A 20,293-nucleotide genomic window follows, 5' to 3' on the forward strand; every position below is an offset into this window, starting at 1 on the left:
GGGGGGGGGGGGGGGGGGGCGACAGGCGTGGGAGGTGACTCACAGAGATACCAGGTAGTCCATCCTCTTTAGGCTCTTCTTTTCTCCTTTCTCATCCCCCCCCCCCCACACACTTTGGCTCACAAGAGCTACACCCCCAAGCTATGGCTCCAGACCTCTTTAACTTTTTATTTTGAGACAGAGCTTCCCTCAGTGGTCTAGGCTGGCCTTGAACTTGTGAGCCTCCTTCCTTAACTTCCCAGATAGCTGGGATTACAGGACTGTGCCGTCAGGCCCAGCTGTCCTCTTGTATAAGTTGTGTCTGATAGCCTTTTCTGAAGGTTGCATTTCAGGGTTAGCATTTTTCCTCTTTTATTTTTTGCCATTCTGTTTCTTCTACTCTGATCATTTTTTTTTTTTAAGATTTATTTATTATTACATGTAAGTACACCGTAGCTGTCTTCAGATACACCAGAAGAGGGCGTCAGATCTCATTACGGATGGTTGTGAGCCACCATGTGGTTGCTGGGATTTGAACTCAGGACCTTCAGAAGAGCAGTCGGTGCTCTCAACCGCTGAGCCACCTCTCCAGCCCCTCTGATCATTTTTTAAGAGCATAGAGGATATTCTCCTTCAGGGAAGAATCCTGCCATTCTGGGGAGGCTGTGTTGCTGTCTAAGCCAGCTGACTGCATACTTTGAGTGGTGTTGCAAGCTCTTAGAGACACCCCCCATTCCCTGGTGCACAAGCTTCTCTTGTTTTCACTCTTTGTACTTGGTCCCTATTTGGTCTTGCAACTCTCCTTTTTACCTCATGAATTTCATGAAGATGGGGTCTGTCGGAACTCCAAGTCCATCCAGTTCACTTAAAGTCTAACCTAGACCTTTGAGTGCCTGCTCACCTTGTTGTTTGACAGAATGACTACTCAAGTCTTTCCATTTTCATGTTCTTGTTATTCTTATATTTTTGTTGTTACTGACTTGTGTTTATTTATTACTATTTTTTAAATAGGGTTTTACTATGTAGCCCTGGTCAGCCTGGAACTTACTATATAGACCAGATTGGTCTGAAATTCACAGGAATCTGACTGCCTCTACCTTCCAAGTCCTGGGATTAAAGGTGTGCATCACCATCATGCCTGGCTATTTATCTTTTTATTATAAATTATTTAATATTTACTATATAATATTTAATAAAATATAACTATAATAAATATATACTATTTAACATATGCATGCACTATGTATATGTGTGTATATATACATACATATATATATGTACACATATGTGTGTGTGTATGCCATACTACTGTGTGCACATCAGATTTCGTGGAGTGGGTTCTCTCCATCTACCCTGTGGATTTGGGAGGTAGAGCTCAGATCGTTAGGCTTAGCAGCAAGTGTGTTTACCCACTGAGCCATCTCCCTCAGTTTTTCTAGAATCTTTGGTTTTATTTCTAAAACATTTCCATCACTCTGTTCCCTGATAATTTACCTTCCTGCACCTCTGTGCTCCTCATTAGGGGCTCACAGGTAGTGGGAGATGCTGCCATCTGTAATCAGTGAATTCATAGTCACTAATGGAGCACTGTGTGCTAAGTTTGTGCATCTGTGCTGCAAACCATATGACAGAATTCTTGACCTGGTCTTTATTTTTTAAATATTTATATATTACTTATATATGTGTTTTGCCTGCATACCACATGCATGCAGTGCCTGCAGAGGCCAGAAGAGGGTGTCAGATTCCTCTGAAACTGGAATTACAAACAGTTGTGAGCTGGGGTCTGGGTGCTGGGACTTGAACCTGGGTCCTCTGGAAAAGCAGCGGATGTCTCTAGTCTCTACCTTCATCTTCAGTCTCCCTCCTCTTGGTACATTCCTCGGGTAGTAAGATGTGTTCTGGGAAATTAAGTACTCCTCTGTCTAATGGCTGTCGTGCCTTCCTCCTTATTTCTCCAGGTACAAAGCCTGCCCTGCTTTCCCATCGTGAATCAGCAATGGTCTGGGACCTGATCCCTGCCACTGTGCCCTGCCAGCTCACTGGAGCCCCTTCTTGCAGTTTCTCTAAGGGTGGAGGAGGGGAGGCCCACTCTTTAGTTTTCTCTGATGAGGCCTTTGTGGTTTTAATCCCAGACTGCTGTGGCCATGTCTCCTGCCACATGGGGAAAGCACACAGCCACCAGTAAGAGGGGGTCAGCAGGCAGGGAGGGCACACAGCCACCAGTAAGAGGGGGTCAGCAGGCAGGGAGGGCACACAGCCACCNCAGGGAGGGCACACAGCCACCAGTAAGAGGGGGTCAGCAGGCAGGGAGGGCACACAGCCACCAGTAAGAGGGGGTCAGCAGGCAGGGAGGGCACAGCCATCAGTAAGAGGGGGTCAGCAGGCAGGGAGGGCAGGGTCTCTGAAGAGAGCAGAAACAGGAAAGTCCTCCCCAGCAGACCTGGTCCTCTGTTGTTGTTGTTACTGTTTTGTTTGTTGTTGTTGTTGTTGTTGTTTGGAATTGGTCTAAGTTGGACGTCTGCCTGACAAACAGAACAGCCCTTCCTAATGCAGCAGAGTTGTTACTCTTGTCTCTCTCAGTGCCTGGCTCTGAAGGAATGATTGAGCTCAGTGCTGTTTTTATTTTAAGAAACCATCACGGACATCCATGAGTTTTCATGTATGTCCTTGGGATTAACTACAGATTTAGCCCCTGTCTTTCACCTCAGGTTTGGTTACATCAGACACTGGAGTTCTTTTAACCCCAAAGGAACCTGGTTTTTTGATCTGTTTCATTTGTTTATCATATGCCAGTGGCTCACAGTGCGTTTATAATAAAATCTTGGTGAGTTTAGGTTGAATGTAGCTCATCAAATATGATTTATTCTTTCAGGAAACATATTCTAAAAGTAAGACAGCTAAGAAGAGGATTCCAAGGGATTATGCAGAATGGGATAAGTATGTTTTATATTTCATTATTTAAAAGTTGTCTTTGAAAAATGCTCTACTGTTAAATGCTTTACTAATTTATAATATTATAAGCCTGATACATCAAGTGTCTCGAATTACTTTAGTAAAGTTACCATTTTACTGATCATTTCCCACCCTCCTTCTTGTTTCTTTTGAGACAGGGTCTCACGATGTAATCCAGGCTATCCTTGCTCTTCCCCACGCTCCCAGCTGCTATAGTTCTAAGCACATACCACCACATCTGGTAGTCTAAGCTCTTCTAATTTCATTTTTTTCATTAATGATGCCTTTTCTTTATAATGCCTTTTATTTATAAAAAGCAACCATAAAATAGGTTAGATTTAAGTCTGTTGTTTTTGCGACAGGGTTTCTCTGTGTAGCCCTGGCCATCCTGGAACTCCCTCTAGAGACCAGGCGATATCTGTGAGTTCAACACCAGCCTGGTCTACAGAGCCCGTTCCAGGACAGGGCTTAGAATTGTCCCAGGATTCCATCTGCAGACCCCCAGAGGCGAGGAGGGCAGTGCTGAGGTTGTCTCTTACTTGTCTGTACTAGTCTTCTGTTGTTGTTTCAGATTTGATGTGGAAAAGGAATGTTCAAAGGTCGATGAGGATTGCAAAGAAAAGACTGTCATAGACAATAAGGCTCATTTGTCTAAGATTGAGACAAAAATAGAAACAGCAGGTAATAAGAGAAGAAGGGGGTTGGTCATTCCCAACCTTTTTTTTTTTTTTTTTTTTTNGTTTTTCGAGACNGGGNTTCTCTGTNTAGCCCTGGCTGTCCTGGAACTCACTTGGTAGACCAGGCTGGCCTCGAACTCAGAAATCTGCCTGCCTCTGCCTCCCAAGTGCTGGGATTAAAGGCCTGCGCCACCAGGCCCGGCTCATTCCCAACCTTTAAATTATGGGAAATGTGTCAGCCAGGGAGGTGCTAGCCTTAAGCACAGCTGATGTCCATGAACATTTATAGACTTTTGGCCACAGTTGACCACTCCGAACAAGTTTATTTCTAGCTTTTATTGCTCAATTTTGTTTGAGACAGAATTTCATGTAGCCCAGGTTGGCCTTGAACTCACTATAGCTAGACCTTTGACTTCTGGTATTCCTGCCTGCATTATCTAAGTGCTGGGGTTAGAGGTGTATACCACTGTGCCTGGCTTTAATAGTGAAGACTTCAAAATATAAGCCTATTTTTTCTTAGAATATTTTTTTGTTTTCCATTTCTTTTTCCAACCCTCTTTTAAAAAAAAAATCTCATTTTTTTTTGCATCAAACAAAAGAAATGAAACACTTTTTCACCTGAAGTCCAGCCTTTAAAGTAATAGCAAAACCAGCCATAAGAAAACCAATCCTAAAAAACGAAACAAAACAAAAAAACAAAAACAAAAAACCCACATGGTTAGAAGAGAAGAAATAGCCCTAAACTCAAGAGAACTTTTATTTTGTTTATTTAATGTATGGCTTTCTGCTTCATTAAAACAACTCTTCTTGGTGTGGCAGTTTAGCTCAATGGTAGGATGCTTTGGGGGCATGCTTGAGGCCCTAGGTTCTAGTTCCAGGGCCACCCTAAAATAAAAGCACTCAAGCATTCACACGTTGCAGGAAATCATCTTAGGCTGTGTTTTCCTGTGCGTTTATTTCTAGGTCTGACTGAGAAGGAAAAGGGTGTTCTTGCCAATCGTGAGAAGGGGAAAGGGAACGAGGCTTTCTACTCTGGAGACTACGAAGAGGCTGTGATGTATTACACCAGGTCAGTGGGGTCTCCTTTCTTGTGGCTTAGTTTTGCTCTCTTAGGGGCTGGAGAGTGACTCAGCAAGTCAGCACAGGGGCTGCTCTTCCAGGGACCCAGGTTCAGTTCCTTGAATCTACATGGCAGCTCACAACCTACTGTAACTGGCTGCAGGGGATCCAGCTGGGTAGCAAGCACACATGTGGTCGTAGACATGTGCCAGCAAAACATCCACGTAAATAAACTAGATAGGCTATGTTGAATCCCTCAGGGATTGTACCTGTGATGTTGTGAGTTCACCTGTGTGGTCTCCGTCGTGGCCATCCCCTCCCCTCACTATCTTTTGAGTCTACCTATCTTTTGGGACATATCCCATGCCTTCAGTTCTTTAGAGGACTCTTCCCTGAGCCCCCAGCCAAGTTACTCTTCCCTGTAACGCAGCACATCAGCTCCTCTCAAGGCTCCAGCTCATATCCTGTGGTCTGACAGCGACGGCACCATAGGCTGCGTACTTGTTTGATTGTCTGATACTCTCCCTCCTTGCTACCCGGTAAGGCTTGGCTCAGAGCAGGCCTTCATTAGGATCTGTGAACTCTCGAAGATTATGCTGTTGTGCCAGGAAACATTTGTGAACCCCAAAAGACCGCCGGGGAGCTGTTGCTGATGCAACCACATTAGGGTCTCTTTATTACAAGCTCAGGTTTGGGCTCTCCTTCAACCCAATCCTACACAGCAGGATGAGAAGGGAAGGCAGAGCAGCCTCGAACCCTCAGCAGGACAAGGTTTTATGGGAAATGGGAGCAAGTGAGGGGGTAGCCAGCCTGGCAGGCATCTAATAGAATGACTGTTGTAAGCTCACAGGTGGCTGCTCTGAAGCAAGATGGTGAGCAACACCAAGGGTCTGAAAGGATGTCTGAAACAATCAGACTAACCTTGATTGACTGTTGCTAGGAGTTAGCTAGGGAGTAACTCTGGGACATGGGCCAAGAACAAGCCAGGGGTTCTTGAGTACAGCTTAGGTTCAGCTGCAGGTCAAGTTCTCAGCTTTTTTTTTTTTTTCCTTTTAAGTTGGAGCTGGTCCCAAGATGGAGTAGGTTTGGCCTCTCATGCAAAGTAGATGTAGTTCATAAAATACCGTCACAGCCAGACTTTTAGAATCACTAATGCTAGCTGGCCTTGGAGGTGCCACTGGGGAGGCAGAGGCAAGAGGCTCTCTGAGTTTGAGGACAGCCCAGTATACATAGTAAGTTCCAGTGCTACATTGAGAAACCCTGTCTTAAAAAAAAAAAAAAAAAAAAAAAAAGCACTAATCCTGCTCATAATTAAGCTCTGCACAGCCTTCCCTCCTCCTCTGTAAGGAAGATTATAAATTTTAGTTTGGTTTGGTTTTTGAGGCAGTGTCCCATATGTCAAGGTAGCCTCAAACTCACTGTGTGTTGTATGTAGCTCAGACCTCTGGATTTCCCATCCTCCGGCCTCGGCTCTGAGTACAGATGTGTGCCACCATCTGAGCCTAGGTGCTTCTTTGATGGTGTTTGTGCTCATCTGACTGGAAGCAGAAAGATCCTTGTGGGATTCTTTCAGTCAACGGACACCAGCCCTGACAGACTCCTTTTCTCATAGTTTTATGAACCCAGGTTGGCCTTGAACCTCCGATCCTCCTGCTTCCATCCCCCCTCTAAATGAGTGTTCCCGCCCGCGGAAACACTCCGGTCTAGGTCCGTCCTGAAGGGCGGGAATATCCTAAAAGGGAATAGGCTGCGAAAGGAAATTGAGCCTAGACAAGACTCTGATCAAGGCTCTGAGGTTTAATAACTGAATTCTGTTTTTATAACATGGAGAGATCCCCAGCCTGCCCTTAAGTCTTTTGAAGTTGCCAGCAGTGGTCCGATCATAGGCGGGTCCAAGGATCGAGGAGGGAATGAGTGTCTGTTGACGTAGGCGGTCCAAGAACACTGCATTCTGGGAGATCTGGGGAGGCCCTCTCGGTAGGCTTGGCGACAACAAGGAGCTGGGAGACCCCAACATCTAAAGGCTGAACTAACTTGGAGCCTTTTACTGTGTAGTTAAGGGTCTGTCTCAGCAGAGATGTCCCATACAGAACTGTGTTTCTGGGCTCTCAGCTAGGGCTGCCATCACAAGTACACAGCCCTGGTGGCCTGAACAAGACACTTACCTCACATTTCTAAAGGCTGGAAGTCTAAGCTCAAGGTGAAAGGTGCAGACCTGGGCTGCCAGGTGTCTGTCTTCTTCCTGTTGGCTCACATGGCATGTCACTCATATCTGGCTCTAATCTCTTCTTTTTATAGGATATCAGTTTGTCAGACTAGAGTACACACACTGAGGACCTCATATTAAGTTACTTTTTTAAAAAACATTTTTTTTGTGGTGGTTTTAATGACTAGTATTATGTGTAAACTTGGAAGAATCTATAATCACCTGGAAATTGGCCCCATAGACCTGCCTGTGGGGGATTATTATCTTGAATGTGTTGAGTTGGGACAACCCATCCACTATGGGTGGTGCCATTCCTTGCCAAGGATCCTAGATAGTATAGACAGAGAAAGGGTGCTTAAGCAGCAGTGCACATCCATGCTTTTCTCTGCTCCCTGCTTGTGGCTATGATGCTTTTCCCCACCATGATGGGCTGCATTTGAATTGTGAGTCAAAATAAGTCTTCCCACCTTAAGTTGTCTTGTTGGGGTATTTTATCATAGCAACAGGAAAAGAAATCGCGACAGTGGTCCCGGAGATTGACCCAGCAAGCACTGAGCTATATGAATATCTCTAAAGCCTTCCATGCAGAGGTATTCATATTCTGAGATTTCAATATACACATTTTAAAGGACACAGTTCAGCTTATGCAGTCTCGATTTGTTTTCCTTACAGTTTGTACTGGTTATTTTGCATAGCTATGACCTAAGTGTCTGAGACAGTGGCTTCAGGAGGGAAGGATTTACTGTGGCTCCCAGTTTTTCTGGTGGCTTGGCTGGCTCTGTTACCTTGGGTCTCAAGTAAGGGTGAACAACTTGGTGGCAGGAATGAGCTTCATGCTGCATCTGATGGTGGGACATAGGAGGGGACCGGGACAGGGACATCTATGTAGCAGGAGTGTTTAGCTACACCACATCGTGCTCCCCAAGGGTCGCATGTTTTCAGCCACACCCCTCCAGAGGAGCTCTTTGAATTCACAAATGGAAAACACATACACATTAGCTTAATTTTGAAATGCCTTGGCTACTTCAATGGCTGGCGATCTTTCCTCCTTTCTCCCCCTGTGCCCAGCCATTGGCCATTGGCATCTTTATTGATTGATCAAAAAGCAATTTGGGACAAGGACCTTTAGCATTTGGACACACAGATTCCTGACTGAATCAAAGCATTAGAACCAATCTCTAACACATCCACACATTGGAGCAAAGGAAGAAAAGCCAAGGACATGGTCCCTACTTCCTTCTGTTAGGCTCAGCCTCTGATGTTTTCAGAGCCCCTCACTACTGTGCCACTAGCCTGTGAGGGCATTTTGTACTCAAACCACAACATAGCCTCAGCTGAGTTCCTCTGTCTCTGACCTCCCTGTTGCCAACTTGTTTCTTGTGTAGGAGCTTATCAGCCCTTCCCACCGCCATTGCCTATAACAATCGAGCTCAGGCTGAAATCAAGTTGCAGAGATGGAACAGTGCTCTTGAAGACTGTGAGAAGGCCTTGGAGCTGGATCCTGGAAATGTAAAAGGTAAGCAGGCTGTGAGTGTCTTGTCTCGGGTCCAGCGGCCCGCCTGAGGTACTTTGTGATGCTGCTTGTTTCAAAAGAAGAAATAGTAGTTGAGGTGGATGGAGCGTTTGACCCATGGCAAGTGGCACTATTAGGAGGTGTGGTCTTGTTGGAGGAAGTGTGTTACTGTGGGAGTGGGCTTTGAGGAACTATGCCTAAGCTCCACCCTGTGGAGGAGCCTGTGGAAGATAGTCTCCTTGTGCTGCCTTAGGGTCCAGATGTAGACTTCTCAGCTCCTTCTCCAGCACCATGTCTGCCTGTGCACTGCCATGCTTCCCACCATAACGATAATAGACTGTGTGCCTTTATAGGAGTTGTCTTGGTCATGGTGTCTCCACAGCAATGGAGACCCTAAGTCAGCAGTGGGGAACACTGTAAACTGCAGTTGTCACCTAGGCCTAGCACATATCTTAGTCCTCTTAGCAGTCCACTACCTAATAACAGTACAACTAAACCCCAAACCCTATCAGCTTATTGACTTGCCAATATGTACACCACAATGTGTTCTTTGTAAGGCTAAAACTACATTATATAATGAGGGAGTGTGGTGTAGTTCCCAGTTATGCATTGATAGCATATTAAAACATATTTGACACACTGTTACATTTCAGAATTATTGAGCCTGATTTTTTCCCTTAAGATGCCATTTTACTATGTAAAGTTCTCTCATATAAGGGACCAAGGGACTAGAATGGTATATTGTTAGTATTAAATGATTATAAAATTATAAGTTGAAATGTACAAAAAAAATACTGACACACTATGCCAGAGTACTCAGCTCCCGACCCCCCACTGATGTAGTCACCACATGCTAAGGTAACTTTGGATTGTTTTGGTTTAGTTTTTTGTTTTGTTTTGTTTTGTTTGTTTTGAGAAAGGACCTTACTATCTTCCAATTCTCCTGCCTCACCGACAAGGAACTAGGATGTAGGCTTTCCCATAACTGCCGTAGCCAGCTCTGATCATCTTAGAAACAGCTGTGCAGAGCTGGGTCACAGGCCATGCCTGGGAGTCCAGTTCTCGGGAGGCAGACTCAGGGGGACCAGAGTTTAAAGGTCATCCTTGCCTGTTCAGTGAGTCCAGAACCAGCCTATGCTATTGAGACCCCATCTCAAAACACTAAACCAAGTCAAGCCAAACACAGCCAGCTCTTCCCACCACGACCAAACAGAAGTACCTGGTTAAGTCGGGCTCACTGATGCACTTCATCTTTCCTCGGCCAGTCAGTGCCTACGGCATCTCTACAAGCTATCTCCTGAGTTTCCAGAAACATTGAGCTAAGAGCAGTGGCGACTGAAGGAAGCTAAGCGTTGCTATTGGTGAGCCGTTCCCTGGAGCGGCAGCACAGTGCAGGGCTTGGGAAACGGGCAGAGACAGTGAGTGGCAGGGCCAGAATGTGAGACGCCCCAGTTCTTACAGGGAGGCTGGAGCTGCAGAGGGAGGTCAGTTCTCTTCAGACACAGTCCCCGAGAGGAGACCCCGTGTGAGTTACTTTTCTTTTCTTTTCTTTTCTTTTCTTTTCTTTTCTTTTCTTTTCTTTTCTTTTCTTTTCTTTTCTTTTTTTTTTTTTTTAAAGATTTATTTATTTTAATGAGTACACTATAGCTGTCTTCAGACATATCAGAAGAGGGCATCAGATCCCATCACAGATGGTTGTTAGCCACCATGTGGTTGCTGGGAATTGAACTCAGGACCTCTGGAAGAGCAGTCATTGCTCTTAATCTCTGAGCCATCTCTCCAGCCCGTGAGTTACTTTTCTTTGCCGTGATAACTCCATGACCAAGGCAGCTTAACAGAGGAGTTTGTGAGTCCCTCATGGTAGAGAGGCCTGGCAGGAGGAGCAGACAGAGTAGCACCCACAGCTTTCACTGTGAGCGGTCGAGCAAGCCAGTGGGAAGGAGCATGAGGCTTTCTACGCTCAAACCACAATCCCACCGTCTGTCCACCAGGAAGGCTGCTGCACCTCTAACCTCCCCCAAGCAGCCCCACCCACTGGACCAAGTATTCGAATGCCAGTGCCCATGGCGACATTTCTCCTTCAAACCACCATGTTGCTCCTGTGTCGGTAGATAGCCCTACACCCACACACATTCAGACAGCACTAGGTAGACTCCGTTGGTTTTTGTTTTTAAAAAAAAGAGTACATGAAATGAGGAGTGAGAAGCTTTTAGGAGGAAAGAGTCGGAGGGAAGGGGGAGAGGGTGGATTTGACCAAAGCATGATGCGTATACATGTATGGGAGTCTCAAGGAATTTAAAAAGAAAGCAGGCTGCTACCCAGTGGAGCCTCTTGTGGTATGGCAGGGTCATGTCTGTGCCACCACATAGACCTGGGGGTTCAAGCCCCGTCTGCTAGTGTCTTGTGCTGCTTATACTTCCCTCCTTGTTGGGAACTTGTTCAAACTGTGTTGACGCTGTCGTGGTACATGGTAAACCATCGCTGTCATGGTACATGGTAAACCATCGCTGTCGTGGTACATGGTAAACCATCGGGCATTTATCCTGGTACTTCTTCAGCTCTCCTGAGACGAGCCACTACATATAAACATCAAAACAAGCTCCAGGAAGCTGTGGACGACCTGAGAAAGGTGCTGCATGCAGAGCCTGACAATGACTTGGCCAAGGTAAGGATGGACAATATATTTTAAAGCCTAACTCTGTAGTTTTCTGTTTCTGATTTTCCTGATTTATTTTGGTTTTTTTAAAGAGGGTTCCATCATGTAACTGTGGTTGGTCTGGAGCTCCCTGTAGTCCAGACTGGCAGTGAATTTACAGAGATTTACCAGCCTCTGCCTCCCAAGTGCTGGGATTAAGGGTGTGTACACTGCCATGCCCAGCTGTTTCTGAATATATGTTAAAAATGGCATCAGTCAGGCTGGAGCGATGGCTCAGTGGTTAAGAGCACTGACTGCTCTTCTAGAGGTCCTGAGTTCTTTTCCCAGCAACCACACAGTGGCTCACAACCATTTGTAATGAGATCTGATGCCCTCTTCTGGTATGTCTGAAGACAGCTACAGTGTATCATATACATAAAATAATAATTAAATCTTTTTTAAAAAAACAAAAAAGGGTATCAGTCTTGTTGAGTAAACTGCGTTGGGGGTGAGTCCATCGCTTTTACAAAGGTCAAACGCTCTCAAGGAGATAGGAGAAAAGCAAACTGTTGAGGGAAGCATGGTTTTGATCCTGGAGAGGAACTGTCAAGGCCAGGAAAGAGGAGAGATTTAACTGTCTGCAAATTAATAAGATGGCTGAGTAGCACGTACACGGTAGCTGTCTTAGTTACTGCTTCATCTCTCGCTGTGAAGAGACACCGTGACCAAGGCAACTTAGAAAGAAAGCATTTCATCGGGGTCTTACCTGCAGTTGCAGAGGGTGAGTCCATGATCATCATGGTGGGGAGTGTGGCAGCAGGCAGGCAGACATGACTTCCAGCTTTGGTTGTTGGTTTTTGGAGACAGGGTTTCTCTGTGTAGTACTGACCGGTCTGGAACTTGCTCTGCGGACCAGACTGGCCTCAAACTCAGAGATCTGCTGATTTGACTTCCCAAGTGCTGGGATTAAAGGTGTGTGCAGAGAGTGAGAGCTTCCATCTTGTCCACAGCCAGCAGACAGAGAGATAAAACCCTCAAAGCCAGCCGGGCGTGGTGGCACACGCCTTTCATCCCAGCACTCGGGAGGCAGAGGCAGGCGGATTTCTAAATTCGAGGCCAGCCCGGTCTACAGAGTGAGTTCCAGGACAGCCAGGGCTACACAGAGAAACCCTGTCTCGAAAAATCAAAAAAAGAAAAACAAACAAAACAAGCAAACAAACAAACAAACCCTCAAAGCCCACCCCCAGTGGCACACCTCCCCCAAACCACTACACCCCCTAACCCTCCCCGACAGACCCGCCAGTGGGGCTAAGTATTCCAGGTGAGTGTATGGGGGCCGGGTTACTCAAACCACTACAGTGTCTTAGCTCAGACAGGAGCGGCTTTTACTGAGAGTCAGCAAAGCTCCTCTTGGTCCCAAGTCCCACTGATTATGCAGAGTAACCCATTTTAGTGCTGAATGAGTGTGTGTGGTGACTGAGGAACCACATTTTAGGATACCACCCCCCCACACACACATGTGCGCGCGCGCACACGCACAAACGCACACATGCGCCTGCACTCACCAATAATGTTAATTTTTAGAGGCGGAAGAGATTGATTCAGTAGTAGCAGTAGTAGTAACGTTTGCTGCTCTTCCAGAGGACCTGAGTTTGACTCTCAGCACCCATGTCAGGCAGGCTCCAACTGCCTGGGCCAGACACCAGCATGCATGTCACGTACACTCTCACAAGGAAAATAATGTTAAATATCAATGGCCTTCTCTCTAGCTGGCGTAGAATATCCCAGAACTCTATAAGCACTATCCTTCACAGCTCTCTCTCTCTCTCTCATTTCTCCCTCTCTCCCCTCCACCCCCTCTCTCCTGAGACAGGGTTTCTGTGTAGCCCTGGCTGTCCTGGAACTCACTCTGTAGACCAGGCTGGCCTCGAACTCAGAAATCCGCCTGCCTCTGCCTTCCGAGTGCTGGGATTAAAGGCGTGTGCCACCACGCCCAGCTCCTTCTCTTTTGTAAAATGTGTTTTATATGTATTGGTGTTTTACATGCATGTCTGCACCACAGGCTTGCTTGATGCCTCAGGAGTCAGAGTGAGGGCATCGGATCTCCTAGGACGGGAGTTACAGACAATTGTGAGGTACCTTGTGGGTGCTGGGAACTGAACCCAGGTCCTCTTAACCTCTGAGCTGCCTCTTCAGCCTGTTTTGTATCTATTTTATATTGTTATTCAGTATCCATTTGTTTGCGTGCTTATTTTATAGCGGGCACAGTCATTGTAATCAGACAAACCTATGAAGTTTTATAAAAAGGAGGTTAGTATGAGTTTTCAAGTTTATTCATTTTAAAGTGACTTCTTCATATTCTTACCAGAAAGAATGATTGTGTTTTATTACAAGGAAACATTTAATTATGTTGCAGAAGACCCTATCAGAGGTTGAAAGAGATCTGAAGAATTCAGAGCCTGTCTCTGAGCTCAAAACCAAAGGAAAGAGGATGGTTATTGAGGAAGTTGAAAACTCGGGAGATGAAGGTGGAAAGGGAAGCGGAGATGAGCGTGAAGATGGTGGCTCGGATGAGGGTGAGGCATCTTTTTCATTCTGTTTTTCATCAGGCGGGTGGGAGGGAGTGGGGGTGTCGGGGTGGGTGGGGGTGGGTTTGTTGTTATAGAAATTGTTAGTTTCCCAAACTTGGCGGTAGCTTTACCTTAAAGTCTATGGTCAAATTTAGTACTGCTTTCCTTTTTAAAGTTCTTTTGACATTGATTTATTTTGTGTGCTTCGTAGGGATACATGCAACACGTGGGGGGACAGAGGACAACTTGTTGAAGCCAGTTCCCTCTCTAGTACATGGGTCCCAGGATTGAATTCAGGGAGTCAGACTTGGTACCAAGCATCTTTACCTGCTGGCCAGTCTCCCTCCTCCTCGTCCTCCTCCTCGTCCTCCTCGTCCTCCTCTCCTTTCTCTTGTTGTTGTTGTTGTTGTTGTTGTTGCTGTTGTTCAGGGCCCCATTGTGTAGCCCTGGCTCTTCTGAAACTCACTCCTTTCTCTGCCTTCAAAGTGCTGGGGTTAAAGGCCATGCCTGGCTACCATCTTTTCTTAATAGAGTTTACTATTAGTTAGGGTTCTCCAGAGAACAGAACGTACAGAATCTCTCTTATGAATCCCTCTGTGTGTGTGTATATATATATATATATATATATATATATATATATATATATATATATATATATATGATGTCTTCCTATGAAAGATCCGAGAATCTGGTAGGTATTCAGTCCGTGACAATGACTGTCTCCACTGGTCTTTAGCATCTGCTGACATCCCTAAGAAATCGTCTCCTGAGTGCGACCGCGCGCAGCCACACTCGAACCGTGTACTCCTGAAAGGCAGACGGGCTGAAAGAGATTAGACAGCGAACAAGGAAGGAGGCTAAGACAGCATAGCTGATCAAAGCCCACGAGTTTACTGAGGTTCTGAGCTTATATAGAGGAAGGAGGCCCATCCCACACCAGTCCCTTCTTGATGCCCTTCTCCAGCTGAAGGTGATCTGCTGGATGCTGTCTCCAGAAGGTCTCAAGGGTCTCAGCAGGTAGCGATAATGTTTTGGAGGAAAGCAGTGGCAGGCGTAGACAATAGAATCTGCTTTGTAAGTCGGAAGGTTCCACCCCAGGTGGTCCTGTGCTTAGTGGCAACAAGGTCTGAATCAGCCTGCTTCAAGGCTGGGGGGGCAACAGTCTCCAGTGTCAGCAGGGAGGGGCTGGCTCATGAGGAGGGCAGGCCGGCAGAGAGCAGCACCTTCCTGCTTCCATGTCCTATAAAGGCTGTCAGCAGAAGGGGCTGCCCAGATTCAAGGCTGCATCTTCCCACTTCAAAGTAAGCAAAAATTCCTTAGTGGTGTGCCCTATTTTTTAAAAATTTTAGTTAATTTCAGATGTAGTCAAGTTGACAACCAAGTGAAGCCATCACAAACACAGTGACCAAAACTTATTTTTCTCTTGTATTCAGAGTTCTTGTCAACTGTTTACTCTAAGTGGCTGTGCCTATATGACACCAGCCATTTGCAAGTTAACTTTAAATCTGCTGTCTGCTGAGGCTGGGGTCACACGCATGTGCTACCATGCTCAGTGTCCCGCCCCGCTGATGTTTAAAGGGTTTCCTTACCCAACTGCTGTGCTGTAGAGCATCACCTTGCACTCAGCCTCCGCTGACCCAGCCTCTAAAGTGAGGGATCACATCAAGTGTGCCGCCAAGCCTGAGGCTTAGCCAAGTCTCACCCACAAGTGTCTTCCCATCCATGTTGCAGGTTTTAATTATTCTAAAAGCAAGTGTCTTTCACAGCACAAAGGTTTTTAATTTTGTTGAAGTTGAATTGACTCATATTTTGGGACATAATCATGTTGTCAGTGTCTTATCTGTGAACACTCTGCCTAGTCCGGATGCATGAGGGTTTTTCTTCTGTGTTTCCTTTGAAGTTTTTGTTGTTGATTTTGTCCGTGAGACAAGGTCTTCCTAAGCAGTGCTGGCTGGCCTGGAACTCCCTCTAAACTCAAATATATCTGCATCTTTCTGCCTCCACCTCCTCCCGTGGCTAGGATTAAAGGTATGGGCTACCACACCTAGCTCGCTTTTCTAATGTTCTGATCCATTTGTTGAAAACTGTTCTTACTCATCTTTACTCCATGTCAGAGGACTAATTGGTCAATCTCCTGTGGACAGCAGAATTGTGGATGCCATTCTTTTGTACTGACGTACGTGTCTGTCCTCCCTATACTACGCTGTCTTAACGTGACTTCACAGTCACCTCTTCAAGCCAAGACATGCTGGTGTGTGCTCCCTCCTCCCTGTGAAACCCTGTGCTGTGCTGGTGTGTGCTCCCTCCTCCCTGTGAAACCCTGTGCTGGGCTGGTGTGTGCTCCCTCCTCCCTGTGAAACCCTGTGCTGGGCTGGTGTGTGCTCCCTCCTCCCTGTGAAACCCTGTGCTGTGCTAGTGTGTGCTCCCTCCTCCCTGTGAAACCCTGTGCTGTGCTGGTGTGTGCTCCCTCCTCCCTGTGAAACCCTGTGCTGTGCCGGTGTGTGCTCCCTCCTCCCTGTGAAACCCTGTGCTGTGCCTGTGTGTGCTCCCTCCTCTCTGTGAAACCCTGTGCTGTGCTGGTGTGTGCTCCCTCCTCCCTGTGAAACCCTGTGCTGTGCTGGTGTGTGCTCCCTCCTCTCTGTGAAACCCTGTGCTGTGCTGGTGTGTGCTCCCTGTTCCCTGTTGAAACCCTGTGGCTTTTTGCTCCCTCACCAGCACATGTAGTGTGGTGGATTTTTTCTTCGTTTACTTCTTTTTGTTGGTATTGTTTTGAGACAGGCTCTTACTCTGTAGCCCAGGCTGCCCTGGGACTGATGACAATCCTCCTGCCTCAGGCTCCTGAGGGCTGGGCTTATAGACATGAGTCACTATGGCCAGTATTGCTCTTATTTCTCAATATTGGTGACTTTGAGCTCCTGACTGGCTTGCTTCCACTTCCCAACATTTGAGATTGCAGACTGTGTCGAGGTGCCTTGGGTTTTTCTTCACTGAAGGATGGCTTTTTAAGGATGCTTATGGGTTTCTTAAAGGTGGACAGTTCAGGCTTGCCTGGGGAAAGCAGTGATACTGTTCTTTGGTTGGTTGGTTTTGTTGTGTTCTGACTTTTTTTTTTAACTTTAACTGGAACATCCCTTACCTTCCCCAACCTCCCGGGTGTGTGTGTGTGTGTGTGTNTGTGTGTGTGTGTGTGTGAGAGAGAGAGAGAGAGAGAGAGAGAGAGCAGAGACAGAGAGAGAGCAGAGTGAGAGAGAGTTGAACTAGTGATGTGTGTGCTCCCTGAATTATTCACAGAATTATTTACTTTCTAAGGAAACTGCAATGTTAATTACCTATACCTTTTTTGTCTTGTTTTGCCTTGTTTTGCTTGAGATAGGGTCCTTGATACATAGTACAGGCTGGCCTTGAACTCATAGCTGTCTCTCTGCCTCTGCCTTCTGAGTGTTGGGATTACAATTGTCCACTACTCTGCTTGTCTGCCTCACTTGTACTTATAGATTATTTAGAGAGATCGGGTAATCACATTGGTGTTGTTCTGGGTCAGATGGTTGGAATGCGGCCCTATATCTCTGTGAGTTCAGACTGTATATTGTAAGTGGTTGATAGGTGCAAACTGTGGGCAAAGACGTTTCACTAAACAATGCTAAACATCACCAGGCTACATTCTCAGTGCAGCCTAGTTTGGCATATATAAAGGATTCTTTTGTCTATCCATGTGTGTGTGCGTGTATGTGTATGTGTGTGTGACTGAAGCCAGGGCCTTGTGTGCCAGGCAAGTGTTGTACCACTGACTTTATACTACTTTGATTAGGGATCCAAACTAGAATGGCTGTGGCATGTTACATACTAGATCTCTGCTGTGTGAGAGCCATTTCTGACCCTGATACTTGGTCCCCTTACCAAGGTTATCTGTAGGGCATGAGGGAAGTAAGGTTCAGAGAAGAGAAGAAAGGCCTGACAGAAACACAGAGACACTGAGAGTTTCCTTTATCAGCCATTACAGTAAAGGCAGCACGGAGCAGGCAGAGCTCGTGAGGACTCCGTTCACTCTAAGAAGGAATTAACACAACTGGAGGCTTGTGCTGGCCTCTGCCACGTGACACAGCTGATAACATTCAAAAAGAGGTCCCTGAGCTTTGGACGTGAAAAGAGCAATCTAAGTTGTTTTTAGGAAAATAATGTTATGTTATAGTCTAGAAGGGTATTAGCAAGTTAGAATCTTTACATGTGCGATCACAAGACAGTCTAACAGAATTCTTCATCATTATAGTTTATGTTCCAGGGAGCTTTGAGGATCATGGGGAAAATGTAGCAAGAAGTCTTTCATCTCCTTGGCTGGGGCAGCTGCTTGGTTACAAATTCCACCTTAGTGACCAGGCCCAGTTCCTTAGCTTTATTTCTTCTTTGAAGACCTCATGCATGTATACAGTGTATCTCAATTATAATCCATCCTCATTCCCCATGCCAACTCTCTCTCAGGTCTCCCTGTCTTGTCTCCCTCCCCCTTCATGCCCCACTTCTGTATTTTGTTACTTATGTTCTTAACCCACTGAGTCCAGTCGGTGTTGCCCATGAGCATTTGTACACCGGGAGTCACCCAGAGGTAAAACTCCTGAAGAAGTGGCACTTCAGTGCTCGCTGTGGCAGCACATACACTAAAATTGGAACGATACAGAGATTAGCATAGCCCCTGTGCAAGGAAGTGGCTCTTCTTCCCACAGCAACCATCTGGAGTGGCTCGGGGTGAGATCTGGAGAGCCCCTCCCTTATCCACACTGGAAGTTTTAACTGGCTTGATCTTGTTCAGGTCTTATTCAGGTAACCATGGCAGCTGTGGGTTCATGTGTGCAACAGCCATGTAATGACCAGAGGACAGCAGTTGCCTGCATCCGTTCTCGATGCCCCTGAACCTTGGGTGCAGGTGTGTTGCTATACACGTCCTGTCTATGGCCGAGCACTTAGTCACTTTTGCTTTTGAAAAGTAATGCATCATTGTATTAGCTACTACCCAGCACAATAAGAACTTTCTCTGACCAGAGAAAAAAAATCTGTGACTATAAGCACAAATATTGAGAAAGTATTTAACAACATGAATATTTATAAGAATATATCATGGGTCTTTATCCGATTCACTATACCATGAGCAGATTCCCTGCCATGGAGCAGACCTCAGACTCAGTCAGGAGAGCAGCTGGCTGCCCCGTAAAGAGTTTTCCCACTCTTGGGTCAGAGAATCTTTGCTGTAGGTTGGTGGTATAACACGCAGCATCCAGCACAGGGTGAGACCACTGTCTTTTCTCATCTGGCAGCCAGCTTAGCACCTTCCAGCACCCTGAAGGCCAGCCTCCAGGGAAGGGCTCCTGGTCAAGATCTGCAGCCAGTGTGAGGGTCTCATCATCTAGTTGTGGTAGGCACAAGAGCAGTGGCAGTGGCCTGCATGTTCTGGGTGCCTTTGGGGCCTCTGGTCAATAGCTCACTCCTTGGGAATTAACTTGTCAGACCCAGTTCATCCCAATGGAAGGAGCACAGAAACCGCAGGGTCAGTTTCCCCAGTGACAGCTGCTGTGGTGGAAGCTGAGACTGCACAGTCAGCAGGTTCTCCTCACCTTCCCTGCCACCTCTGCTTCATAGACCGCGTGCTAAGGACTCCTCAGCCGGGCAGGTCCCGGTCTCCCGCAGAGCTTCCATCTGTTTGCATCTCTTCTTCCCGAGCAGGACGGTTAGAAATGTTTGCTATGACACAGCGTGGCTTTGGTACTTTATCTCTTATACGGTCTGAAAAGCAGTCAGACAAAGTGAGCATCAGAGCCTGGCAGGGTAACTGTTGTCTCTAATCCCAGCATGTGGGAGGCAGGGAAGGAGCTCAGAAGTCCCAGGCCATTGTTGTCCATGTAGCAAACTCAAGGCCAGCGTGGGCTCCACAGGCCCAGCCTCTAAACCAGACACACACTGAACATCCAGGTTCCTACGGTGCTGTTGAAATCTAAAGGGAAATATAAGAAAAGTAACGTCACTCACAAACAGAAAAATAACATAAATATTTTTCTTGTCCTGAAATTCCACAGGATTTGGAGGTATAAGACAGAGATTTCTAAGAGTTGTAATAATATACAAAATCATAAAGACCAAGATAAATCTGATTTACATAAACATGACAACACCACTCACTTCTGTTTGGCAGCAAATGAACCACTGAAGGTGAAGTCCAAACTAGGACAGCAAAGGGTTAATGAGCTTACGCTGTGAACAGGGTACAAAATGAGTCATCACAGACAGTGCACAGACGTGTTAGTAGATAACCACTAGGGAAATTTCTAGTATAACCTTTTTTTTTATTATTAATTATGAAAAGTAAATGTCTTTTTCTATCAAACTGGCCAAGATAGAAGAAAGTGCCCTTTGCTGTAAGTGTTTTTGAAAATACTGATACACATTTTTGACTGTAACATATCTAAATATCTTCTAATCTATACATGATCGTGGGAAAGGCACAGAATGATGAGTCAGAGATGGTCTCTCTCCTTTTCTCTTCTCCTCCTCCTCCTCCTCCTCCTCCTCCTCCTCCTTCTTCTTCTTCTTCTTCTTCTTCTTCTCTCTCTCTCTCTCTCTCTGACAGAGTCTCATGGAGCCTAGTAGGATCTCAAACTTCTGATCTTCCTGCTTCTGTCTTCTAAACCCTAAGGTTACAAGTCTTTGCCACCATGC

The 20,293-nt window shown here is 46.2% G+C and overlaps 1 protein-coding gene and 1 non-coding gene across 2 annotated transcripts in view; both read left to right on the plus strand.

Moving 5' to 3' along the window:
- Nucleotides 1–20,293, plus strand: part of Spag1 (sperm associated antigen 1) — a 55,558-nt gene that overhangs the window by 8,393 nt on the left and 26,872 nt on the right. The window contains exons 5-10 of the mRNA XM_029547724.1: nucleotides 2,852–2,916; nucleotides 3,503–3,612; nucleotides 4,572–4,677; nucleotides 8,259–8,389; nucleotides 10,945–11,051; nucleotides 13,438–13,597. Of these exons, the coding sequence (XP_029403584.1) occupies nucleotides 2,852–2,916; nucleotides 3,503–3,612; nucleotides 4,572–4,677; nucleotides 8,259–8,389; nucleotides 10,945–11,051; nucleotides 13,438–13,597 (679 nt within the window). The remainder of the gene's footprint in view (nucleotides 1–2,851; nucleotides 2,917–3,502; nucleotides 3,613–4,571; nucleotides 4,678–8,258; nucleotides 8,390–10,944; nucleotides 11,052–13,437; nucleotides 13,598–20,293) is intronic.
- Nucleotides 18,220–18,324, plus strand: LOC115062486. Its single transcript, XR_003842437.1, has one exon. It is a non-coding gene; the product is annotated as a U6 spliceosomal RNA (small nuclear RNA).

Source organism: Mus pahari, chromosome 17, assembly GCF_900095145.1.
Source record: "Mus pahari chromosome 17, PAHARI_EIJ_v1.1, whole genome shotgun sequence".
Classification (NCBI taxonomy): Eukaryota; Metazoa; Chordata; class Mammalia; order Rodentia; family Muridae; genus Mus; species Mus pahari.